The 27,382-nt window shown below is 45.0% G+C and overlaps 2 protein-coding genes across 8 annotated transcripts in view; one reads left to right on the top strand and one right to left on the bottom strand.

The window, feature by feature from the left end:
- Positions 1-20,869, top strand: part of LOC106561048 (MOB kinase activator 2) — an 82,443-nt gene extending 61,574 nt beyond the window's left edge. For 5 of the 7 annotated variants that reach the window (XM_045688099.1, XM_014124629.2, XM_014124627.2 and 2 more), the window contains 4 exons: positions 11,088-11,248; positions 12,667-12,760; positions 18,591-18,715; positions 19,010-20,869. In XM_045688099.1, the coding sequence (XP_045544055.1) occupies positions 11,088-11,248; positions 12,667-12,760; positions 18,591-18,715; positions 19,010-19,323 (694 nt within the window). In that variant the 3' untranslated portion in view covers positions 19,324-20,869. Of the gene's footprint in view, positions 1-1,342; positions 1,644-8,338; positions 8,389-11,087; positions 11,249-12,666; positions 12,761-18,590; positions 18,716-19,009 lie in introns of those variants that run through there. The other 2 variants (XM_014124626.2, XM_045688100.1) reach the window with 2 other exon arrangements.
- A 167-nt stretch (positions 20,870-21,036) lies between these two features.
- On the bottom strand, positions 21,037-23,478 carry LOC106561047 (ATP-sensitive inward rectifier potassium channel 11). Its single transcript, XM_014124624.2, has one exon. It carries the CDS (start codon positions 22,940-22,942, stop codon positions 21,776-21,778), a length of 1,167 nt encoding a protein of 388 aa, XP_013980099.2. The 5' UTR covers positions 22,943-23,478; the 3' UTR covers positions 21,037-21,775.
- Between the last annotated feature and the right edge of the window lie 3,904 nt (positions 23,479-27,382).

Below are 27,382 nucleotides of genomic sequence, written 5' to 3'. Positions count from 1 at the left end.
GAGAAACCTGCGCCCATATTTATAGTGTCTCTGAGTAGGAGTGCTGATCTAGGGTCAGTTTTGGATTTTAGATAATAATGAATTACATTATATTGACGGGGGGGGGGTTACTTGATCCTAGATCAGCACTCTGAGATGCTTTAGAAGAGGAAAGGAAGAGATAAAATGGAGGGGGAGAATGAAAGATGGGGAAAGAAGTGTCTGAGGATAGTGGGGAGAAAGAAAGATGTATGCCTTTTTTATCCACGATCCTTTGTAGCCTGACTTTTTTTCTTCTGTCTGTCTTCACTTTCTTTTGCCGTCACAAGGCCGTAGTAGGCCTATTTCAAGATTGCTTTGTACTCGCAATGTTGAGGATCGATATCAACCAAGTCCCGATTGCGTAATGCCTCTATTCAACCCGACCTCAGACTTGCGCCGGAACGACGACGCCGCCGCCTCAGCCTTCACACTCGTTCTTAATTGGGGGCTTTCAGAGCTGGTTTACCTCACCTGTACACCACCAGTCCTGTTGTGCCAAAGTCAAGTCGCTACATGGCCATCTACTGCCTCATCTCCCGGCCTCATAGTGAAGTTCCAGGTGAGGTTTGAAGTCAACCACAAGAATGTGGCCTCGCCGTCTCAACATGTAGCCTATCACGAACCAACCACGTTCTGCTGTCTAGTGAGATGACTCGAGGCCTGTGCAACAAATATCTAGGTCATTGCTGCCATCTAATTGTACATTTTAATTTTTTTTATTTTTATTTTAGGATTTTTTTTTATCCAGCTGGGTGGTACATAGTAGGGATAGCCTCAGGCTGAAGAATTTTAGAGTACTTCTGTTTTAAACTGATAAGACCACTTTGTGTTTACAATATGTTTTTGGTATTGTTTTAAAGTTGTTACAGAAGAGTAACGACAGTTATTACTATGGTATAACAAAAGTTACAACTGTCACAGTAGATGGGGTATTCATACCACAGTGTGATCATTATTAACTAGAGTACCGTTATGGCTACTGTGTAGCACAGAATCCTGAACATGTAGCCTCCAGACCCACCTGGCTCTTTTCGTCGCTGCTTTGCGACAGCGCTTCAAGGAAGAACATGGACCACGTCCACATGAGCAAGCTGTGACGTCCTTCATTTCCACGGGCGCCGATGACGTTGATGGCCATTTTAAGGCAGCTCCCCGCACCTCTCTGAATCAGATGGGGTTGGGTTAAATGCGGAAGACCCATTTCTGTTCAAATCATTCAGTTGGTCAAGTGACTAGGTATCCCCCCCCTTTTTCCCTTATTGTGGGGGTTCTGGTTTCGCACCTCAAGGACTCTTCTCTCCCCGGATTGGCTGCAAGTGGAGAAGGGTGGGGGGGGGGCAGTTTGCGAGAGCCACAAATAGGTTTCTCTCTTCAGGTCTTTTGTAACGTTAGCCGACCGTCCAATTTTTTTTGGAAGTATTTCATTTTGCAGCCTCTTCGGAGAGGAACGGTGTGGCGAGAGACGTTGTTTTGAAAAGTTCTTTTTTCTTTTTCTTCCACTCAGCTATGGTCGGAGATTATAGTCCCATTTCAGCAGACAATACGGATATGCACTCACAGAGGAACTCGAAAAGCGGATTAAGTTGTAAAATGGTCCTTCAGGCGGTGGGCAAAGTATTAAGGTAAAAAAAAAACGTATTTTGGAGTTGACTTTTCCGTGTAGTTTGCTCGTTCGACGGTACGCGTGACAGCAGCATGCTTGGTTTATAGTGGAACTTTCCATGGGACAGCAGGAGGAACATCCAAATCAATGGCTTATTTTTGGGAAATACAATTTGGTTTAGGCTACGTTTTATAAGACGCGTCTGCGTTTGCAATTTACAAAAAAAGAACGGGTTTATTCTGCATAGTATATGCTTGTTGGTGTGTTTTAGATGTAATTCTGATTTTAGAAAAAAAAGAAATGTACCGTTTTGGATCAAATGTGAACAAAGTAGGCTCTAGACTCACTGTTAACATGATACGGACGGTTGGTGTAGAAGCAACAGTGTATCCACGGTGTGTGTGACGACCAACATCGCTACCGTGTGAGAAGTATGTAACGTTAGTGTCCTTTTCATGTCGTTAAATATTCGACTCTAAATCAGTTCTTGGTTCGAACTATGCCCAACTTCCATTCGTTTAAACACAGGCCTACTGTTTTCTCGTCTTAGTATTGTTTACAGCTCACAATTTAAAAAGGAAATTGCTGTGTGTCTTAAACTGCAATTACAGGCTTTTCGACTCTCAGGTTCCAGGTTAACAGCAATTCACTAGTCAGTGGAATTTGGTTTGGCATTCAGCGACTGCTCGACAGCTTTCCCCAGCAAGACTGAACAAGAGCAATGTGATATGTCTCCTCAACCACTAAATAATTAAAGCCCCAACTTCCGTTTTAACCAATTCAAACAAAAACATTGCTTACTTAGAGGTGTTTTGGATAGAAATATGTTTATGGTCCTACATTATCTATATAAAACATCACGACACACCTTTAAAAGCATTTTGAGGCCAACTGTTTCAGTATTGCATACTACAGATGTAACTTAGACTTAAAGAATGTATGATCCAAATAGTGTTAGAATCAAATGTGTTTTGTGGGTCACGAAACAAATACAAAAAAACAAAAACAATCACAGACCCACTTTCAGAAATCATCCCATGAAGAACTCTAGCACTGTGGGGAAATGTACACCACGTAACCCATGACAACGACTGCCTTAGTCTGTATGTGCATGGCTGGAAGTAGACACCTTGTTTTTTAAAAAACCAGGAAACGCTCTTGACCCTTATACCAGGAAACACTCTTTTAAACACCCAAATAGGCTACAATTCAGGCCCACCGGCTCAGAATTGTACCTTGTTAAGTCACATAGTCAGTTTAAAACTTGTTGGCCTATCCATGGGGCCTGTCAGTGTGGCTTTTCCTTGTGAAGTCTTTTGAGAGACTGTAATGAGGCTAATCCTTCATGGGACAGAGTTGACAGACCGACCATGCTGGTTAGTTTCTCTTTGAAGTTTCCCTTCTCTTACCGCTACCTAAACGCTTGGAAACATTCAGTCCCAATTATGGAACCTTAGATAATAGATACCGCTATGTACAGTATTTGGATACTTCAGGATTTTGTCAATGAGGCCCTTTTTATCTACTTCCCCAGAGTCTGATGAACTCATAAATCCAATTTTTATGTTTCTGTGTCCATTATAAAGGAGGCTAGACGGATTTTCCCACGGCAATGATAATTCCTCTGACACTAGTTGTCAACTTCCTACAAACTGCACGCAGTCATAAACATGGTATCCACAAGTTCATCTGAACCTGGGGAAGCAGATAAGAGCCTCATTGCCAAAATCTTGAAGTATCTGTTTAAGAATGCCCACCATTTTCGGATTCCGTGCTGTAAGAATGAATTATTTACAGTACAGCAGTCACAAGAATGTATTATTGTACATTACAGTAGCAGATGGCAATCTGTCAAACCTAACAGGTAACGACAAGTTCTTCTGCATGCCCCTCCTTTCAATGGCGCTAGAATGCCACAGTGATTGCAATCGGTTGATGCATGTAGCCTACACGTACTGCTTTTTAAAATGAACTTCTATCACCGTCAAGTGGATTTTCCAGTTCAGTGACCATTTGAGGAAGAATAACAAAAGGGAGACTATATGACAGCGTTTAGACAGGCAGTCCAATTCTGATCTTGTTTTTGCAACAACAAAAAATTTGCCCAGCTCTGAAAAAGATCTGTGATTGGCCAAAAAAAAATAATAATAATTGGAAAAAGATCAGAATTGGTTTGCCTGTGTGAAACGCAGCCGATGATTGCATAGTTCTCAGTGTTGCAATGTAATTTTTTCATCACAGAAGGGACGGCATTCAATACGCTTTTTTTTTACCACCCGAAAATTGAGATGCATCAAATGATTCCTTCCGCAGCAGCAGGGGCAGTGTTGTCGCTTGGTTGTTTCATCTGATCTATAGGCTATTCATCAAAGTAGCCTATTTTGCATTGATAACCACATATAACCTCAGCCACTGCTTCAAATAGTAAACCAAACAACAAGAATCCACCCAAAAATGTGTTTTGTTTAGAAGTAATAACTAGTAATTACAGACTATTGTGAAATGGTAAAACCTACTTTAGCCAACTAGCTAGCCATGTGCTTTTTCTTCTTCTTCTTCGTGACCAAAACATGACGTTCTATTTTTAGCTTATATGGGGAATGAATACACAAGCAGCATATTCAACTCCAAGTATAAGAGTATTTGCCGGGGCATATTCTTTTATTATACATTTTGATAATTTCACATGGAGATGTGGGAAGCTAACAAGGCTAGCTTGCTATGTTTTTAGCCAGGCTGCCAACTAGCTTCTACTAGCAAGGGAAGGCGACTCTTCCTTGATTTCACAAAGACAAAAGAAAAACTATATTGATATTGCTCCGCTGTGAATGGGAGAGGTACCAGCAAGGCTATCGTGTTACCAAAAGGTGTCCGCTACTCCAAAAATCCCACTACTCGCATGCAGTCAAACACCTAGATCAAAGGAGTGACGCTTGTAAGCTGTTCTCCCCCTCACACACGTCTGTTGTGATGTTGATGCCCTTACATTAGTGTCGGCAGGGGTTCTTTATGGGCTCAGCGGGGCAGTGGGGCTCTGAATGGGGTTTAGCCCTATTGCAGCACACCGGCACGTGCTGGATGGGACCCCCAGCCTCCAACACATTGGTTTCTGTCAAGTCTAGTGATCCTGTATGCCATGAAGGGAAATTGATGTGATTGTAGGAAACATGGCATGAAAACGTATATTCAACTAGGTTACGAAAAACAGACTTAACAGAATTCGCATGGCAAAAGAAGACTATCAAACCGGCCTCGGGACAGTTTGGCTTTGACTTCTAAAAGTAGAAGAAATCCGAGAAGACTGCCATTGTTGCACATTTCTACCTAGACTAGCTGAGTATGAAATGTGTGGAGATTTCTGCCCTTACTCCTCTCTCTTTATAGCCCAGTAATGGCTGCCGTGGCTTGGTTGGCTCGGCCTGCTCCTCTGTCTGTGGTTTTTCAGGGAAAAAGAACCGTTTGAGAAGTATACTCAATTTAGACGCCTGAAATAGATCTAGGGCTGCCCCTAAATCTTAGTCGACCAAGAGTCGTTTGTTCTTTCGACCAATCGACTGGTGGTGAAAGTGTATTTTTCCATAACTGCATTCGGAAACTATTCAGACTCCCTCACTTCCCACATTTTATGGTACAGCCTTATTCTAAAACGGATACTTTTTTTTTAAAGACAAAGCAAAGACAATTTTTTTTGTGCAAATGTATTAACAATAAACATCAAATTTACATAAGTATTCAGACCCTATACTCGGTGCTTTGTTGAAGCACCTTTGACAGCCATTACAGCCTCGAGTCTTCGTGGGTATGACGCTAAAAGCTTGGCACACATGTATTTGGGGACTTTTTCCAATTCTGACTGGGCCACTCAAGGACATTCAGAGACTTGTCCCGAAGCCACTCCTGCGTTGTCTTGGCTGTGCGCTTAGGGTTGTTGTTCTGTTGGAGGGTGAACCTTTGCCCCAGTCTGAGGTCCTGAGCGTTCTAGAGCAGGTTTTCATCAAGGATCTCTCCTACTTTGCTCTGTTCATCTTTCCCTCTACTGACTAGTCTCCCAGTCCCTGCTGCTGAAAAACAGCCCCACAGCATGATGCTGCCAGCACCATGCTTCACCATAGGGATGGTATTGGCCAGGTGATGAGCGGTGCCAGGTTTCCTTCAGACGTGACACTTGGCATTCAGGCCAAAGAGTTCAATCTTGGTTTCATCAGACGAGAGAATCTTGTTTCTCATGGTCAGAGTCCTTGAGGTGTCTTTTAGCAAACTCCAAGCGGGCGGTCATGTGCCTTTTGCTGAGGAGTGGCTTCTGTCTGGCCACTCTACCATAAAGGCCTGATTGGTAGAGTGCTGCATAGATGGTTGTCCTTCTGGAAGGTTCTCCCATCTCCACAGAGGAACTCTGGAGCTCTGTCAGAATGACCATCGAGTTCTTCTCCCCCGATTGTTCAGTTTGGCCGGGCTCTAGGAAGAGTTTTGGTGGTTCCAAACTGCTTCCATTTTAAGAATGATGGACGCCCTTGTGTTCTAAAAACCTGTTTTCGCTTTGTCCTTTTTGGGGTGTTGTGTGTAGATTCAGGCAAATTAATTTAATACATTGTTACAGCCTTAATCTAACACGTGGAAAAAGTGAAGGAGCCTGAATACTTTACCAATGCACTGTATATAGACACACCCTATGTGTGTTCATAAAATCAGCTATATGTAGGCTACTGAGCTTGTTGGATGCTTTAAGCACATTGTAATTAAATAATGTAGACACACAAATGACTCAAGGGAGCCAGAGATCAAGATAACCTTTTCCCGAGCCACCACGCTGCTGGCCTTCGCAGATTATACACCCCTGAAGTTGCCAGTAATAGAATACACCAGGGGTCGGCAACCTTTTTTTTTCATTTGGAGTGCCAATTTGTCATACCATTTCTACCGATCTGCGTGCCAGTTATGATTTTCATATGCACATTTTTGTAGAACAGTTTATTTTATAATAAAATCTTTATCTCAAAATCATTCATGTGATTAATACAAATTCTATCTAAATGAGAATGATACAAATCTAAAATTAACTTCTATTGCTATGCATGGCCTGTCTGCAAGGAACTTGAAACATTGTATCAACTTGGTCCAGCCTGAAGCTTGAGCTAACTAACTTGCAACATTGTTGGGGGGGGGGGGGGGGCACCAGATTCACAGGGCATACAGTACATTAGTATGGAAATGAAATACTCCAAGCCACAGCTTCTTTCTACTTGTCAAACATAGAACTGATTCTGTATACTGGCGGTTGGTGTGGGATTGGGTTGGGGGGTCCATGGGTGGCTTTTGACCATGTTTGGGATGTCTTACTCATTGGTAGGAAGAAGTTTGGTCCAAATTGTATGTTGGGTAGTATATTTATTGAATGTTATCAGAATCCTATAAATACAAATTTGGGTGCAATCAATTTGCCTAATTTCTCATAGATCAAATTATATTTCAACAAAATTAATATTTTTCAGGGATGCTAATCGTATCTGTTGCTAACTACCTCTTGACTTTCTATTGCTTCTCTTTTTGGCCTCTGACTTGTTTGGTTTGTTTCTAGGGTTGTGGTTCCGATGAAATTTTTGTTGGTCAACAAAGTACAAGAACATCATTCAGGTATCTGTTCCTTATCTGTTGTCGTCTCCTCCTCTACCCTCACTGTAGACACTGTAGGGTGGTGTTCCCACTGCTGTTCGGCTGGTATTACATTATTGAATGAAACCCAGGTGGTGAGAAAAGCAGCATGTTTCTCTGGTGTGAAGCTCACCCCCACATACCAGAGATACAGGAAGCATGCTCAGCAGGTGCTTTGCAAATCCATCATAACTACCCTTCAGAGAGAACGGGGGAAAAACTGCTCACGTTGTCTGGCACAACTTTATTAGTGCACATTCTTCTCCCCAAATCATTGTGGGGTCCATGTGTTTGTTCCTTCTGTTTAAGCTTATGGGGAGTGTAAGCTGATCCTAGATCTGCGCTCGTGTGTGCTAGAAACCATCTTGTTTACGGTAACCGTGTTGGACGGATGCGAACGCTGTTCCCCGTCACAGATTGCATTAACCACTTCCATCTGCAAATCATTAGATGTCTCCACAGTTCACCAGGCCAATTTAAGCAAGAGTTGTTGCCCTTCACTTCACCAACATGGCTGGCACTCTGAAACCTCTGTGAACACACAGTTCAGCTGGTAGATAATCTATGGACTTTCTCCACTTGAAGAGGGGTGCTCACAGGCACTGAATGGTCCACTCCAGAAACGAAACGATCCACATAAGTTTCCCGAAAAACGAGGATCGCACACTCTGTCCTCTTTTCGGGTTCAGTGTGACCACTTCTCTGAGGTGAGAGAAGGTTATATTTGACATATTTTATCCCTCATTTATTCTTTCTCTTACCCTTTTTCCTTCTTTACTTATTTTAATGTAGACCTGTCTCTCCTAACCCCCTCTCACCCTATCCACAGACTCACCTGTCCAGTCAGGGTCAAGAGCCTCAGGCCCTGCACTCCCCTCTCCAACCTCTTTCCTCTGGCTCTGCCCTTTCTCTTCATCTTTCTGTGCCCTCTATCTGTTCTCTTATCTCTTCATCTTTCTCACCCCATTTCCTTTCTCCACTATTATACATTTGTAATTGCTGTCTGTCTGTCTTCTTCCCTTGCTCTTCTCCCTCAAGGAGCAGTGAGACAGGTGTATGTGATCCATGCTTGTCAGCTACATGTTCTGTCATGTGAAACAGCTTATCGCCAGCCAGTAAGTCTTCATCTACAGATATTATCAGAGTACACACGTTTTCAACGACTTCCATAAGCCCTTCAGAAAACCGTTGTGCTTGTTCTTTAAAAAAATTACTTACATTTGTTTCACTGAGTCATTTCCTGTCTCTCCTCCCTAATTTCGTCATTTTCCGCACCATGCCTCTGAGGTATTTTCTGGATTCATTACTTTATTTTAGGATAAAGAAAACTTCCTTTTTGCCAGGATCGCTCCCCCGACACACACACACAGGCTGTGGCTGCTCGTGGTAAAGTTCTCCCAGGCAGAGTCTTTGCCATAAAAGGCATTGTATTCCTCCTCACCAGGCCAGGCTAGACCAGACCCGAGACCAGGGCCAGATGCGTTTCTGGGCAGGAAGTTGACATTGCCTGGTACTAGGAGGAAACCATGCATGCCGTAGACTATGTAGTCACGCTCACCAGCCAGGCGGTCTAAAGACGCTGCTTGTAGGAGAGCTTTGAAGCCTGTGACTCAAATTATAGCGTTTAGGTACCTATTCTAGCCCACAGTAATGGGTTCTTCAAGTGTGTCGTGTGTTTTCTGTGTGTGTTTTTTGTCAAGGTCGTTGCACGCGTGGTGGTTTGAAGAAAAAAGTGGACAAGACTGAACACACACAAAGGGCGATGAATGCAGAGCGAGCCAGTGCAGGGGTCCTAATTCCTGTTTTTAAATTCAATAACCAAACACGCCTCCTCAGCTCTGATTTTTAAGTTCCTTGTAGGGGCCTGGAAGTTCTGGGTTCAAAAGCATTATCATTTTAAATGATAGGTGAGCTCTTTTCTTGAGTAGACGTGGTGCTATCGATCTATAACAGGAAGTGGGGGGCAGGGTGATGTTGAGGTCAAAACTGGAACCGTCGGCTGGCTGACCGACAGACTGGATCTCACAGCTGTTGGCTGTGTCGAACCCTTAAGTCTCCATCTTATCCCCCTTTTTGTCTATCACTCTCTCCTCTCTGGGAGTCTTGCAGCTTGCTGTTGCTCCTCTCCCTCTCGTTGCATGACCAGCTGGACACGGCAGCTGCGTCGCCATCCTGATCCTCCAGTAACGCTGACCAGACACCAGCCCTGTCTGCTGAGGTCCGTGTGTCTTTTCACCTTTCAGATCTACAGCCGTCTAGTCCTCATGACACTAAGTCAGACAGCAGAGGGTGGTCTTAAGTCCTGAACCATGACGAGTTGGCAGTGAACGTTAATAGACATAGTCTGTACGCTACTTTCCTCTGTCTTTTAAAAAAAATGTTTATGCATGTCTTAGTGTGGAAGGGAGAAGCTAGAGATATGCCTTGGGGGACTAAAAGGTTACGTTTTTTTTTGAGCAGTGTTCCTCGGTCCAAGAAGCCTCGGGCCTCCTAGAGGTCTGTCATGTTTTGTAAATCTGTTTTAGTAGTTTCCATGGATATGTGAGGGTGTAATGTCCAAACTTTTTTTTCTTTTTTTTCTCCTCAGTCTTTCTCTTTCTGAAAGTACTTGATTAGGCCTGTGGGCAGCCTCTGTTTTCTCCCTCTTTGGAAAGCAAACTAGCAGTCATCTTGAGCGTTGGCTTCCCTCTGCACGGCTCCAGTTGAGAAGACTGAGTGTTTTTATGGCAGCTCTTTTTTTCCTCCTGATTCTGGACTGGTGTCAGTCGTCTGGGAATTAGGATCTGGGAGTGGGAAGGAAAGGCTATAGCCAAGAGCACACGGAGGGTGGGCACATTGTGTTTAGACAGAGGGTGTGGGGAGAGCTGGGGGAAGGAGGGGGGGGGTTAGTTTAAACGAGGGTCAACAGAGGCACAATAAATTCAGGGAGGGAAGTGGAACTCCCCTGTCCTCAAACAACCCCAAACACTGTAATAAGACAGCCCGAAGAGAGAGGAAGAGTGAGGGAGGAAATTAAGATGAGGGAGGGAGGGAGATGATCAAAAAGGAGGGAGCGAGGAATTGCGCCGTTAGAACGCCGATCGCATTCTGAAGTGGGACGCTGAAACTCAGTCGAGGTTAAAGCTCTGTGAAATCCCCAAGATGTTAAACTCTGATCACCAGAAAATAGTGCCGTAATCGTTGTTATGTAAATGGAGCCAAGTCTGTGGTGTGTCCCCCAGCCTAGTCTCACTAGCCTATTAACTCATTCAACCTTTAACCCCTAGATACAGTGGACTAGCTGTTTGGGTGAGGGAAGGCGGAGAGTTACGGCCCTGGAAGTGTAGTGATGGTGTGATATGACAGACTCGTGCTAAAAGTAGCGCTGGAAGGCGCAGCTGGCGGCTAGCTGTGTGGTAACTGGCCCTTACGGAAGGTCAGGGGTCATGCCCTGGGTCCGGTACAGGAACAGAATTCTCTCTGTACAGATGCTGGGTGCACGGTCCTTTAGCGGGCTCAAACCCCCACGGCGGGAGAGACACGGCGACCCTGGCACTGACCTGTGTGCGAGTGTGAAACAAGGTTGTCTGCTAAAGGCGATTTACATAACACACTCAGGCCAGGGTGATACGGCTCAGTTCCACTTTCCGTTGAAGTGAATTTAATGAATACGAAACAACCCTCTGCAATGTAATGGCTACTAGCTAGATACGGTATCTACCTTTATTTTTTATTTTTTTTTGTCAAACTGAGTAGTTCTTAAAATGTCCTCTCTGTCGTCTGTGACTGTCCCTGTGCCTCGCTCATAACCCCCTTCTCTTCCTGTCCCCTACAGGAAGTCTAAGACGAAGCCCAATGGGAAGAAGCCGCCAGCGGAAGAGAAGAAGCAGTATCTGGAGGCAGAGTTCACGAAAGTACGGGTGGTCGACTTTGACCTGAAAGAGCTGGTGATGCTGCCCAGGGAGATAGACCTCAACGAATGGCTCGCCAGCAACAGTGAGTCAGCAGCATACACGCTGAGATAACATATTTGGGGGTCGTGTTGAGCTTTCCGCTCGTCTTTCCAGACACGTCATAGCTTTCAGAAAAGCCAAACACTTGACAGATTTACTTGAAGGTTTCCTCCAGTATTCAGGCATCTGGATTTCTGCTGTACCAGAGTGTGTCTTCTCTTTGAACATGCATTCAATAAAAGCACTGCAGCTAAATCCTCAAGACATTTATCTCCAGGTGCAGCTCCTTACGCTATGGGCAATTCCAAGGTAAGAGTGACAGACCGATTTTGTACTTTAAAATGTATGTCAAACAAAAACCAATGATTTCCAAAGTTAAACAAACCATATAACTATATGCACAATGACTACTTAGCGATATCCACTGAAACTTTTACAAAAACACGTTTACTTGAACAGTGCGGATGTAAAGTTTTGGTATGATACGGTTTGTGCCGTTTGTGCCTCGATTCTGTTACCAAACATTGCATCCGCACTGTTCTTCAAGTAAATGTAGTTTTTGTAAAATGTTCTGTGGAAATTCTTCAACATAGTCCTTGTACGAAGAGTTATATGGTTTGTTCAACTTTGCAATCATCGGTTTTAGTTTGATATACTCCGACTTTTCACGTTGAAAGGAAAATGTCACTATCTTACCTTGAAATTGCCTATATACAATGGCTCGATAAGAACAATGTTATCTCAGGCATCTCCATCTTAGACGTTTCCTCCGGAAGTGTCTGAGCCCCTGTAATGCCCTGCAGGCTGAGACAGCAGAATATTCCATCCAGACTATTCACAATCCACTGCCTGTTCTATACACATTGCCTTCTCCGCTATACAATAAACTATATTGATAGTTTAGAGGCATCTTCTCTATGGGCTTGTGAAGCCCTGAAACGCCCGGGGTCTCGGTTGTGGGTTGTTTGATCAGGCTTCGCGTGTGGGGGACGACACAGGAGTTATTTAGGTTCTCTCAGGGCTTGTTTTGGAGACTGAGCAACCTGCCAGGTGCTCTCCAGAGGGAGAGTTTTTTTTAACGTGAAATCAGGGAGTTGCGCAACAAGGCCGACCCCCGTCCGTATCGTTCTATGCTACGTAAGGTTGGCCACAAACGTGGCGAAGAAGAAGCACGAGAAACGTACGAAGAAGTTACCTTGGGGCTAAAATGCTGGTCATGAATGGATGGAGCCAGCAGCACCTCCAACCTTCTGTCTGTCTCTCTCTCTCTGCTTAATACCTGGGGCTGAACATGTACGGTGCTGTTGGAATTGTTGTCTGTACAGATGAACATAGCTGGGGCTCTATTTGAATGAATTTGATGCGTGTAGGCTATTTAACCAAGGCTAGAGCTGGAGCAGACTCGTTGCGGAGTGTGATAATGACATTATACATGATAATATTCCTCTTCTCTCCCTTCAGCTACGACCTTCTTCAATCTTATAAACCTGCAGTACAGCACCATCTCCGAGTTCTGCACTGGGGACACCTGTCAAGCCATGACCGCCTGTAACACGTAAGTCACCCCCACCATTGGTTTATTCATCAGTGCTCTGGCCTACCATTGGGTTATTTATCAGAAGTCTCGCATCTATTATACAGACCCATGTCTTGATAGCAGCAGAGCTTTCTGACGCCAGGGCTGCGCTGTTACCCCTGACTTTCCATGTTGTCTTCCTTCTCTCGCTCTCTCTCTCTGCCTCTCTGCCTCTCTCTCTGTAAAGTGGAGGACTGTAGCGCTGTCTAATACTAGTGAGAGACTGTCGGAATGTAGCTTTCGCTGTGAGCGTTCTCAAATCCCATGAGCCTTTCTGAGGTGCCTCGTGTTCCTAGCTGGACTGGTGCATAGTGAGGTCTCTGTACTTAGAACACAGAGTTCCTAGATGGAGGTCCAAGATCGAATGGTTCTGAGAAGCCGATGGGAGATATGGCCATTTTTGTTTGTGTTCCATCGCCAAGTAAACCGGAGGGGCCTATCTAGCTAATAGTTCTGGTCTCTCTCAGGAAAATCCTGTTGAATATGTAGGACTTTCCATGGGCGCCATGACACGAGTCATCACGATACCATGCATCCATCCCCTGATGGCTTTAGCTCAGAAGTCACCAAACCGAGTCTTTAAAAAAAAAAAAGTCACCTTCAGCCGTAGCTGTTCATAAAGGAATGCCTCTACTCTGTACAAAGAGCTATCTACAGCTACAGTTTGTCTACCCCCCCCCGTACAAAGGCAGAGCCTACACCTACAGTAGTCGGAGTCAAAGACCGTCACAACATGGAGGACTATTCATCCCTGTCTAGCAGAGGGCAGGAGGTTGACTAAGTATTCACCCAACGAGTTGACCCTGTCAGGGCGGGGTGCCGTTTTCATGTGTGGAGCCCTTGTCTTTGGAAAGAGGCCCTCCTCGCTTGTGTATACTTACGGCTGGAAAAACCAGATCCCCCACATTTAGGCTAAACCACACTACAAATGTGTGTTTGCACGCACCCGGCACACACACACACACACACACACGGTGGAAAATGAAAGTGACAGCGAGAAGGCAAACAATGGAGAAGCCGTTGAGGAATGACAGGCCTGTGACAGATTTGTTGTCAGGTAGCCTGGTCGAGAACGGGAAGCCTGGGGAAGTTCATGGCAGACAAAATGGCTAAATAGGGGTGGAGACCCGGTGTAAATCGGTGACGCCTTGCAACACGTCAAACCAATCAAATGCCTTGCTTGGGCAGAACTCCAATAGTGGTCACTAGATTCGTGTTGTAGGTGCAACAGTGTGTGAGGATGGCGGAGAAATAGCCCCCCCCAAAAAAATCACTTTTATTGGTTTTTTTAAAAAATATATATTTATTTAGTCATTTTTTATTTCATTTTTACACATCAAAATATATGTTGATTTTTGTGTACACAAACTTAATTAGGTCTATAATCAATATCCTAACTGTTAAATCGTCCATATAGAGTGCATTCGGAATGTATTCAGACCCCTTCACTTCCACGTTTTGTTACATTAACAGCCTTATTCTAAAACACATTAAATCGTTTTTCCCCCCCCTCATCAATACCCCATAATGACAAATCAAAAAACTTTTTTTAGAAATGTTTGCAAACTGAAATATCAAATTTACGTTACTATTCAGACCCTTTACTCAGTAATTTGTTGAGTCATCTTTAGCAACGATTACAGTCTTGAGTCTTCTTGGGTATGAAGTTACAAGCTTGGCACCTGTATTTGGGGGAGTTTATCCCATTCTTCTCTGCAGGTCCTCTAAAGCTCTGACAGGTTGGATGTGGAGCGTCGCTGCACAGGTGTTTTGATCGGGTTCAAGTCCGGGCTCGGGGAGGGCCACTCAAGGACATTTAGAGACTTGTCCCAAATCCACTCCTGCATTGTCTTGGCTGTGTGCTTAGGTTCGTTGTCCTGTTGGAAGGTGAACCTTCTCCCCAGTCTAAGGTCCTAAGTGCTCTGGAGCAGGTTTTCATCAAGGATCTCTCTGTACTTTGCTCCGTTCATCTTTCCCTCGATCCTGACTAGTCTCCCTGCCACTGAAAAACATCCCCACAGTATGATGCTGTTCTCCCATCTCCACAGAGGAACTCTGGAGCTCTGTCAGTGACCATTGGGTTCTTGGTCACCTCCCTGACCAAGGCCCTTCTCCCTCGATTGCTCAGTTTGGCCGGGCGGCCAGCTCTAGGAAGAGCTCTAGGAAGTGTTCTTCCATTTAACACTGATGGAGGCCACTGTGTTCTTGGGGACCTTGAATGCTGCCAATTTTTTTTTTTGGTAGCCTTCCCCAGATCTGTGCCTCAACACAATCCTGTCTCAGAGCTCTACAGACAATTCCTTCGACCTCATGGTTTGTTTTTTTCTCTGACATGCACTGTCAACTGTGGGACATTATATAGACAGGTGTGTGCTTTTCCAAATCATGTCCAATCAATTGAAATTACCACAGGTGGACTCCAAGTTGTAGAAACGTCAAGGTTATCAATGGAAACAGGATGCTCAATTTTGAGTCTCATAACAAAGGGTCTGAATACTTATGAAAAAATGTATTTTTATTTTATTTCAAACAACCTGTTCGCTTTGTCATTATAGGGTATTGTGTGTAGATTTGAGAAAAATAAATCCTCAATTTTAGAATACGTCTGTAATGTAACAATGTGGGAAAAGTTAAGGGGTCTGAATACTTTCCGAATGCACTGTATATGGAAAAATACACGTTTTAAAATATCGACCAATTGATTGGTCAAAAGAACAGATTTTTTTTCAACCAAGGTTTTCTTTTCGGGGACAGCCCTAAATATTGGAATGAAATACAATTCCAATACGCAAACCCCATGAACCCAAATGCTCCCGGTGTTTCTAACGATGATTGTAGGCTGTAACAGCTGTGGAGACGTGCAGTCCGTCAGTCTAATGGTGTGCCACAGTAACGGCACCCCGCCCTTTTCCTGCCTCCCTGGCTGGCACTCACCCACCCCACAACACACAGTCACAGTCAATTCCCCCTACCCCAGGCACTGTAAAATGTGCTATTTTAGGAGAAAACTTTCCATGAGCTATGGGAACAGGCCCACTTGATAGTCTTATGCCCATTTTATGTGGGTGGGTGAATGGGTGTGTTGGTGTGTGGGTGTTTTGTTTTGTTTTTGTGGGCTTATGACGTCTGTCTTTTTTGGCATGTTTGCCGGTCTTTGTAAGGTTGTGTGTGTGTGTGTTATCCTAGTGAGTGTTAGTGTTGTACTCTCCTCAGTGTGGGGCCTGGCCTGGTGCTTGTCTTGTGGTCAGAAGGGCCCTCCTTCAGGGTCAGTTATCTGGACGCTCTACATTCCTCAGGATTTGTAGCGTCTGCCCCACAGCCCGCCAGACCGAGACCACGCCATGCTGCTATTGTTAACACAACCGTCCCAGTTTGGAGAATTGGTTGAACTTTTCACCCCAAGAAAAATACGTATTTTCAACGCCTCGTGCTCATGGGATTCTGCTACTCCGCTCGTTCACTCACCTCTACTGCTACAGTTTCTTGTTTTCTTTGGGTTTCAGTCAAACCTTTTTGTTCACAAGCTATTTGCCTTGTTTGTAGCTTGACCTTGGTAAATCCCACAGACCATGCCATCTCTGCTCTACGGCTCATTGGGAGCCTGCGCTGGACCCGTAACCCCTCTAGTTTTGACAGCCTATCAGCTACCACACACTACTAGCCTCATTAGCTAATGGCTATATCAAATCAAAGTTTATTTGTCACGTGCGCTGAATACAACAGGTGTAGACCTTACAGTGAAATGCTTACTTACAGGCTCTAACCAACAGTGCGAAAAAAAAGGTGTGTGTGTGGGTAAGTAAAGAAATAAAACAACAGTAAAAAGACATTTGAAAATGTTAGTCGGGCTAATTGAGGTAGTATGTACATGTAGATATGGTTAAAGTCACTATGCATATATGATGAACAGAGAGTAGCAGTATCGTAAAAGAGGGGTTGGCGGGTGGTGGGGGACAATTCAGATAGCCCGGTTAGCCAATGTGCGGGAGCACTGGTTGGTCGGCCCAATTGAGGTACTATGTACATGGATGTATAGTTAGTGACTATGCATATGCCATGCGGCAGTAGAGAGAACAGTCTATGACTGGGGTGGCTGGGGTCTTTGACAATTTTTAGGGCCTTCCTCTGACACCGCCTGGTGTAGAGGTCCTGGATGGCAGGCAGCTTAGCCCCAGTGATGTACTGAGCCGTATGCACTACCCTCTGAAGTGCCTTGCGGTCGGAGGCCGAGCAATTGCCGTACCAGGCAGTGATGCAACCGGTCAGGATGCTCTCGATGGTGCAGCTGTAGAACCTTTTGAAGATCTGAGGACCCATGCCTAATCTTTTTAGTTTCCTGAGGGGGAATAGGCTTTGTCGTGCCCTCTTCACGACTGTCTTGGTGTGTTTGGACCATTGTAGTTTGTTGTTGATGTGGACACCAAGGAATTTCAAGCTCTCAACCTGCTCCACTACAGCCCCGTCGATGAGAATGGGGGCGTGCTCGGTGCTCCTTTTCCTGTAGTCCACAATCATACTGCTGTTAGCTCTGTTTCCCCTGTTGCTTTAGCCGTGCTAGCTTTGACCTTGCTCACTCCTAGATGGGCCTTCCCTGTGAGTTCTCTTCTTTGTGGCGCCTGGTCATGCTGATGTGTTGTGCAGTTTATGACCCCTTTTAGCTCGCGTGGCCGGCTAGCCTCACTCTCGCGCTGCTAGCTCCAGCGCCGGTACAGTATTCCCAGGTTGCGTGTGTCCATGCTAGCCATGCTATCTTTTTGTTTGGTGATTTCACTGACTTGCAATTTGACCTTGCTAACTCATGACTACCGTGGCTCAGGGTTGCCTTCAGTTACAGCCATCTTGTAACCGGGTCACCCATCTCCGGGAAATGTTTGACCAGTCAGAGCGACGGGAGTGGGTCGCGTTACTCCAAGACTGCAGGGAATTCGTCCCGATCTGGAAAGGAAACGGGCAGGGGGTTCATTAAGTCCACTGGAATGGAAATATGAAAACATGTCTATGTTAGAAGGTGGTGGGGTTGGCTGGTTCCTCACTGGGCTGGAGGTCTGTCTGGCAGGTCCACACACACACACACACACACACACACACACACACACACACACACACACACACAGTTCAGTCATTCATCACGTTGGGTGAAAGGTCCCTAACAGTCACACTCTTTTAATAATTCCACCTCCTGAATCCAAGTTTTTAACCGGGGGAAGGGACCAGTAACTTTATGATCAAACTTTATCAATGTAGAAGCAACAGTCATATTTTTTTCAGACTTTGATCTGGTTTCAACCGAATAGCATCCAATTTCATGAAAAACATGATTTTGACTGTCCATGGTCTTGTTTGGAGACGAGGAAATGCTGTGAATGTGTGGGCTTTCACATAGGGGTTTGTGTGTTTTTCATCTTTCAACATAATGACGTGAATGATTCAGCCATTTTTAGTTTCTGGAAAGCACACCTTGCAGTATAAGGAAGCTGCATCGCCTGGCGAACATTCTTTACCCGAGATGATTCACAGTGTGATATATAGGTAGTGATTTGAACCTATCGGGTTGTTCCTTTTCAAGATCAAGTGACTTGTCAGCGATAACGTACTAGGCGAAGTAATAATAGCCTCAATCTCGTACATTTCAAAGCACACGTGTTTATTTCCTGGGGCCACCCATACGGAGAATGTATGCACGCATGTCAGTAAGTCGCTTTGGATAAAAGCAGCTGCTAAATGGCTATTATTATTATTATTATTATTATTATTATTTATATGGAAGTAATGTTGTAGAAAAATGACCAACTGTCTTGTTTGTGTCCAGAATATACTACTGGTATGACGAGAGGGGGAAGAAGACAAAGTGCACTGCACCTCAGTACGTCGACTTCGTCATGAGTCTGGTGCAGAAGCTGGTAACAGACGACGACATCTTTCCTACGAAATACGGTGAGTGTAAAGCTCTGGTCCACACCCGCAGCGCCACGCTGTGGTCAGTCTGCAGCACTGCAGCCTCTCCCTGGTTCTCTGACATCAAACTGAAGCTGGGACTTTGAACTGTGCCACTGCTGCCCTCTACTGTCTCCAATTAAGTCATGTGGTGAATGTTATTTTGGCACTTCATAGCTGTCTTGGCATTGTGATAATAGCTTCTTTTTAAATCAGAATGGTAATGCTAGCACCAATTAAAACAGACCAAATTATCTCTAAACCTGCTCTCCTCTCCTCTGTCTCTCCGTGCAGGCAAAGAGTTCCCCAACGCGTTTGAGTCTTTGGTAAAGAAGATCTGCCGTTATCTGTTCCACGTCCTGGCTCACCTCTTCTGGGCGCACTTTAAGGAGACAGTCGCCCTGGATCTACAGGGCCACTTGAACACTCTGTACGCACATTTCATTGTTTTCGTAAGGGAATTCAACCTGGTCGACCCCAAGGAGACCTGTATCATGGACGACCTGTCCGAAATCCTCTGCGCCCCCGCGCCCCCAGCACCCGCCGCACCTTCCTCCCCCACCTCGGCCCCTTCCCCCTCCTCACACAACCATGTGACGGAGAGATGAGCAGGGGTTGCCGCGAGAAGCAGCCCCGGGAAGGAGGTGGTAGATGATAAAGATAGAGGAGAGAAGTGGAAACAGAACGCCTGGTCCCCTTCCTAGGCCTCTGGCTTCAGCAGCAGGACCTGGAGACCTTCCACTACCCTTATATTTCGCTATGACGCCAGCCAGCCGGAAGGATCCAGGGGGGAGGGGTTTTTGGGGGTGGGGGGTAGGGGGGGGGTGTTGTCACGCCAACAGGAATTGGCGTCAGCATGTTCCTCCCAGGGGCAAATCCCTCCCATCTGCTCTGCAATTTAAACTAGGAACAAACTATGTGTAATGTTTTATTTGACTTTTATTATATTTTGTTTTATTTTTCTCATTGAGGACAGTGTGTCTGTTTGCCCTTTCCTCCCTCTGTCCTCTGCCTAAAGTATAGTTCAGGATGGTGGCTCTGCTTTGCTTGAACATACTATTGTACAGTGTTGTTATTGTGTGGAGAAAAGGTGACTCTATTATCGTATTGGCTCTTTGCTCCCCCTAGTGGTGGGAGGATTGAAGGGGGACCGTCACTACGCTGGCCTATAGGGAGCCATGTAACTGCCTGGTGGGCGACACTAGCCAATCACTGTTTGGGTTGTTAATCTTGGGATGATTCAAGTGCTTCCTACTCAGGACCTGAGAGAACACAAGTCACTGCTGCCAGAGAGAAGTAGTCTATTTTTCTCATTCTCTCTGTCCACAAAACTTCTCTCAGTCCCTTAAATGTTAGTTGTCATTCTGGTATTACTCTAGTCAGGTAATCACCTGATGTACCCCTCTTTAACAGATCCATCCCAGAGGCCACCCATAGAGGGCAGTATAGACAAGGGTGGCACTGCCACACAAGCAGGGAGATAGAGAAGAAGATATAAAGATTGTATATTAGATATTTAATCTGACCAGACATGTTACTACAAGACAAAGTGGTTCCCATTATTTGAGTACAGGGGAGGGTGGTGGAGAGTGGAGACCTCTTCCCCAGGGAACAGAGCTGTTTGCTGTGGGTACGGTACAGCGGCAGCCCCCCTGCTTCCACCAGCAGCACAGGAGAAGGACAAAGACATTGGTTATGTCTGCACGCCCAAAAAGAAGGGAGGAAAGGAGGATACGTGTGGGGGTGGTCTGTTTGCTGTTCTGTATTGCGGAACAAGCCCCACAGTCTCTTGACGATACCCCCCAGCCCCTTACCTTTTGGTTTTTATTTTCCCTTTCAAATGTACTTTTTTTTTTTTAATTATCAAAGATGAAACTAGTTCATGAAAAATAATGGCATCCTTACACATGTATAGAAAAATGCACAGTCTGCTTCAACTTCACTGTACAGAGAGTGGCAAGCTGAATCCGTCAGACATAGCCTCTGTATCAAGGAGGATTTGGGTTTATAGTTCTCCTTTTTTATTTATCTTTTTTTTTTGCAGGGTTCTTCAGTTCTGGCTTTTATTTTCATGTATTTTAATTATTAACTAAGTTAAAAGCAATTTAATATTTTAAACTCTGCGGATAATAATCGAATAAAAGACAAATGCCGCTCCGTCTCATGTTGTCTTCTGTCAATGTGGTGATGAGGATGATGATGATGACTAAGTAGATGTGTGACATGCATAGTAACTTGACAAGGAAAACGGGTCACTTTTCAAGGAAGTTCTCCTCTGCATATCATACACACACACACACACACACACTGTACAGTACATGTCAACAGGAATTCCTTTATTTCCAAGTCAAGCTTTGCATAAGACAATATGACGTTTTTACCATACAAGAGCATCATTATGTAGATCAGCGCTGGTCAAGTCCTTGAGGGCCACAGTATCTGCTATTGTTTTCATGCAGGGTCAGATGAAAAGCCTGCGAGGAGCCCAGTTGTCCGGGAGGAGCGTCGGGCACCAGTCTACTACGCACACGCTGGCCTGTGCCTTCAAACTGGATAATTGCATAGCTTTTGTATAATGTTACAAATCTATCCAACTGCGTTCCATCATGCATCTGTTTTCATTGAACACCCTGAGTAAGAAGGTATTTGATAGGTGCGTTGTTCTGGGATTGATAGAACGGCAGGACGTCCAGGCCTCTAAAATCACCTAACGGCTTTCAGGTAATAGTACATTTAACATTGCAGTATGTAGGGGCACATTAGGCTACAATACTTGATCCTGGTCCTGACTTAATACCCACAGGGTGTGCAGGGTTTTGTTCTAGCCCAACACTGGATTCATCTAATCATATAGTCCTTGGTTGAAGTAGGTGTGTGCTGGGATAGAGCATGCATTCACACCTTGTGGGTCCCGTTGCCCAGAATAAGAACATCATTGGATGATAAACAGCATTTCTGTAAAATTACAAAAATATCCCATTAAGATATTAGTAATAAAAACCTCAATTTCAGATACAAAATGCATTGGCACTATCCACTCGTTTTATTAAAGTTGTCTATTTAGGCTAGTGGGCTGATGGTGCTTTGACGCTTTATGCGCAGTGAGAGTTGCCGCCTTCTCACCGACGGCCGCGGGGTGGAGTGCTCGTGCAGTTTAAACCTGGCGATGCCTCCGTCCTCATCCAGTTTCTTGGCACTGCAGCTGGGTGTCGGCACTCTAATCGCGTTACCGAATTTGGAGTAGTCTACCGGGTACGCACCCTCTTCCTCGGTTATAGTGGGCACAAAGCGCTGCCCCCACAGTATCTCCTCAGACAGGTAGGATGTCCGGGCCTGGGTGGTTATCCCCGTGGTCTCCACAACCCCCTCCAGCACCACTATCACCTCGATGTCATTCTTTTGTAAGTCCGCTGGTGACAGCTCATAGAGCGGGCTGTCTTTGTTGATAATGTGACATATGATAAGAGGGGCCACCAGGAAAATACCGTTGGTCCCCACGGGGTTGTCCATGTGAATATCTATCTGGTCCAGGGGGACCACCTCGCCCTCCGGAGTGGTGCTACGCCTTACCACCTGCATCCGCACGGTGGCGCTGATGATCATGCTCTTCCTCAGGTCCCCTAAACGGATCATAAAGCAGAGCCTGTTATTTCGGATGGAAATGACAGCGTGCTTGCTGAAGATCAGCGTCTCGGCGCGCCGGTTCGCCTGGGCCGTCTTCATAAATATACACCCCAGCATGATGGCGTTAATCAACAAGCCCACGATGTTCTGAATGATGAGGACCACTATGGCGGACAAGCATTCCTCTGTGACCATGCGTCCACCGAACCCGATGGTCACCTGCACCTCTATGGAGAAAAGGAAAGCGGAGGAGAAGGAGTGGATGTCCGTTACGCATGGAACAAAGTCGTCACCTTTTTGATCCAGGTCGCCGTGTGCAAAGGCAATGAGCCACCACACCATCGCAAACAGCAGCCAGCTGCATAGAAACGACATGGTGAAAATTATAAGTGTGTGAAGCCATTTTAGATCCACTAAAGTGGTGAAAACATCCTGTAGGAACCGTCCTTGTTCGCGAATGTTCGTGTGGGCCACATTACAAGTTCCGTTTTTGGCAACGAACCGAGCCTTCCGCGCTTTCCCCTTGAATTTAGGCTGCTGGACATCCTCAGCCAACCGGGTCAGCAAGTAGTCGTCAGGGACCAGTCCTTTTCGGGACAACATAGTGCTCCCATAGCCTACTGTTCACCGCGGGATCACTTGCCAACGATTAAGCAGATTAGCTACCTCCTCTTGATTAAAATCCATAGGCTAATTTCCTCTTCTCATGTGCGTCTTCTAACCGAAGGCGACCGCCCGTGAAAGTTCTCTTCCGAATGACCGCAGCTGCCAGAGGAAGAGTGTTGCTCTGTCATCTAGTTTCTAAAAGTATGTGAGCTCTTCACATTGCCCCGTTCCAGGATCAGGCAGGCGCACCACCATAGCCGCCCAGGTCCCATGAGAAGATTCCGCATTCAGCTGCCGCTGTCAGTCACGCAACTGCAACTCGATAGTAGCCTACCGTCGCAATTGACGCACTGGTCTGGCGCGCTTCGTCCCGCGATTAATGTAGATTTAATTCCTACCTATAAAACGCTAGATAAAATCGCAACAGCAGTGGTGATAAAACTACCCCAGGTCCATCGTTTGGACGAGGGAGGCAGGTTTGCTCGTACAAGGAAACGAGAGCTCGAGTTGGGAAGGCGTTTAGGCAGAACAAACCGTTCTTCTTTTTTTTGACACATTACTCCATCTGTAGGCTAATATGCGACATTATCTCAATGCCTGGATTATGCTGGTGGCATTTCCCTCTAAATGAACTTAATTTAGTTGAATTGTTTAACTCCAATAGTTTATTTCTGGAACGTTGTTACATAGGGTCAATTCAGGGAGAGTGGCACATCTTTATTGGTTTATTTACTGGTCTGGAAGTCAAAACTATTGTTTCTAAACCTTTGCAGAGAAACCACATGATCAAAGTCACATCACTTCATTGGTGTGACATCACAGCGGGGGGGCAGAGCAAGCTTCAAACAGGAAGTTCACCCAGCGAAGCACATTGGAAAATTAGTGATATAGTTGTTTTTCTGTTTTGACGTTAATGTGATAAAACTGTCAGAAATAATGCACTGTGCCAAATTGTGATGCAACTGTGCATACTATGCACTGGTGCATCAAAATACTTTACAAAAAGTTTCCAATATTTTGTTTGTTTTGTAATTCAGTCATTGTTTTTAGTTGTCCTGCTTTACCAACCATAGCTTCCTAAAAAGCATGGAGTAGCTACAGTGGGACAGTCTTATAGGCTTTTCCAATGGAGGAAAGAGATCCAGTTTACATTAGGGAACCCTAATGTAAGGGCTCTGGTTCTTGTAGTACTACACTTAACCAACCTAAAGCTTACCTTGACTTGGAAGAGTTCCAAGTTCCAGTGTTGTGTTGGAAAGTCATAGCCAGCTAGCTAACATAGCGTCCCTATGTTTGTGCAGGGTTTTTCAGTAGGCTAAACTAGCTAGCTGCATTTGCTAGCTAAGTAAGTAAAACTGAAAGTTTAAAAAACAATAATGACAATTTCTCTCTTGCTTCTCCATTTTGGAAGAAATTAATTTGTTCAAAACTGTTCAACTATTGTCTTTCTCTCTCTTTGAGTCAGCTCACCACATTGTATGCACTGCAGTGCTAGCTAGCTGTAGTTTATGCTTTCAGTACTAGATTAATTCTCTGATCCTTTGATTGGGTGGACAACGTGTCAGTTCATGCTGCAAGAGCTCTGATAGGTTGGAGGACGTCCTCTGGAAGTTGTCATAATTATTGTGTAAGTCTATGGAAGGGGGTGAGAACCATGAGCCTCGTAGGTTTTGTATTGTAGTCCTTGTACCCAGAGGAGGACGGAAGCTAGCTGTCCTCCGGCTACACCATGGTGCTACCCTACAGAGTGCTGTTGAGGCTGCTGTAGACCTTTGCAAAATAGTGTGTTTTATTTAATTATTTGGTGACGTGGTTGTATTTAGTATAGTTTTATCTAAAAAGGATAACTGTGGCAAGCTTTACATTATCCCAGCTGACGCTTGGCATTGCGCATAGTGATCTTAGGCTTGTGTGCAGCAGCTCGGCCATGGAAACACATTTCATGAAGCTCCTGACGAACAGTTCTTGTGTTGACGTTGCTTCCAGAGGCAGTTTGGAACTCGGTAGTGAGTGTTGTAACCGAGGAAGGACGATTTTTACGTGCTACGCGCTTCAGCACTCTTCAGTCCCGTTCTGTGAGCTTGGGTGGCCTACCACATTGTGGCTGAGCTGTTGTTGCTCCTAGACGTTTCCACTTAATAATAACAGCATCTACAGTTGACTGGGGCAGGGCAGAAATTTGAAGACCTGACTTATTGGAATGGTGGCATCCTATGACAGTGCCACATTGAAAGTCAATGAGCTCTTCAGTAAGGCTGTTCTAATGCCAATTTTGGTCTATGGAGATTGCATGGCTGTGTGCTAGATTTTATACACCTGTCAGCGACGGGTGTGGCTGAAATAGCTGAATCCACTAATTTGAAGGGGTGGCTACAGACTTTTGTGTATATATATAGTATACCTTTAAAAAAGGAAAGTAGGGGCATGGATCAGAAAACCAGTCAGTATCTGGTGTGACCACCACTTGCTTAATGCAGACCGACAAATCTCCTTAGCATAAAGTTGAACAGGCCTGTGGAAAGTTTTCCCACTCCTCTTCAATGGCTGTGCGAAGTTGCTGGATGTTGGCGAGAACTGGAACACGCTGTTGTACACGTCGATCCAGAGCATCCCAAACATGCTCAATGGGTGACATGTCTGGTGAGTATGCAGTCTATGGAACAACTGGGACATTTTCAGCTTCCAGGAATTGTGTACAGATCCTTGAGACATGGGGCCGTGCATTATCATTCTGAAACATGAGGTGATTGCGGCACGACAATGGGCCTCAGGATCTTGTCACAGCATCTCTGTGTATTCCAATTACCATAGATAAAATGCAATTGTGTTCATTGTCCGTAGCTTATGCCTACCCATACCATAACACCACCGCCACCATGGGGCACTCTGTTCACAATGTTGACATCAGCAAACCGCTCACCCACATGACGCCATACACGCTTGTCTGCCATCTGCCCGGTACAGTTGAAACCGGGATTCATCTGTGAAGAGCACACTTCTCAAGCAGGCCAGTGGCCATTGAAGGTGAGCATTTGCCCACTGAAGTCAGTTACGACACCAAACCGCAGTCAGGTCAAGACCCTGGTGAGGACGACGAGCACGCAGATCAGCTTCTTTGAGACGGTTTCTGACAGTAGGTGCAGAAAAACTTCGGTTTTGCAAACCCAGTTTCATCAGCTGTCAGAAATTGACATTCCATTTTCTGACAACAGCTCTGGTAAACGTTCCTGCAGTCAGCATGCCAATTTCATGCTCCCTTAAAACTAGCATTTTTGTGTTGTGTGACAAAACTGCACATTTTAGAATGGCCTTTTATTGTCATCAGCACAAGGTGCACCTGCGTAATGATCGTGCCGTTTAATCAGCTTCTTGATATGCCACAACTGTCAGGTGGATGGATTATCTTGGCAAAGGAGAAATGCTCACTAACAGGGATGTAAACACATTTGTGCACAACATTTGAGAGAAAGAAGCTATTGTGCATATGGAACATTTCTGGGATCTTTTATTTCAGCTCATGAAACATGGGACCAACACTTCACATGTTACGTTTATATTTCTGTTTATATTTCTGTTCAGTGTATATATATATATATATATATATACACATAGTACCAGTCAAAAGTTTGGACACCTACTCATTCAAGGGATTTTGTTTATTTTTTACTATTTTCTACATTGTAGAATAATAGTGAAGACATCAAAAAAGTGTTAAACAAATCAAAATATATTGTATAAGTAGCCACCCTTTGCCTTGATAACTGCTTTGAACACTCTTGGCATTCTCTCAACCAGCTTCACCTGGACTACTTTTCCAACAGTCTTGAAGGAGTTCCAACATATGCTGAGCACTTGTTGGCTGCTTTTCTTTCAGTCCAGCTCATCCCAAACCATCTCAATTGGGTTGAGGTCGGGTGATTGTGGAGGCCAGGTCATCTGATGCAGCACTCCATCACTCTCCTTCTTGGTCAAATAGTTCTTACACAGCCTGGAGGTGAGTTGGGTCATTGTCCTGTTGAAAAACAAATGATAGTCCCACTAAGCGCAAACCAGATGGGATGGCGTATCGCTGCAGAATGCTGTGGTAGCCATGCTCTTGGCATTCTAAATAAATCACTGACAGTGTCACCAGCAAAGCAACCTGACAACATCACACCTCCGCCATGCTTCACGGTGGGAACAACACATGTGGAGATCATCCATTCACCTACTCTGCGTTTCACAAAGACACAGCGGTTGGAACCAAAAATCGCAAATTTGGACTCATCAGAGCAAAGGACAGATTTCCACCGGTCTAATGTCCATTGCTCGTGTTTCTTGGCCCAAGCAAGTCTCTTCTTCTTATTGGTGTCCTTTCATAGTGGTTTCTTTGCAACAATTTGACCATGAAGGCCTAATTCACACAGTCTCCTCTGAACAGTTGATGTTGAGATGTGT

The sequence above is a fragment of the Salmo salar genome, chromosome ssa10 (genome assembly GCF_905237065.1).
Source record: "Salmo salar chromosome ssa10, Ssal_v3.1, whole genome shotgun sequence".
In the NCBI taxonomy this organism is placed as follows: Eukaryota; Metazoa; Chordata; class Actinopteri; order Salmoniformes; family Salmonidae; genus Salmo; species Salmo salar.
This window is presented reverse-complemented; position numbering and strand designations above follow the sequence as displayed.

What these genes read in the sequence shown, in the direction of transcription:
- LOC106561047 (XM_014124624.2), bottom strand. Translation starts at nt 22,942, where the DNA reads ATGTTGTCCCGAAAAGGACTGGTCCCTGACGACTACTTGCTGACCCGG.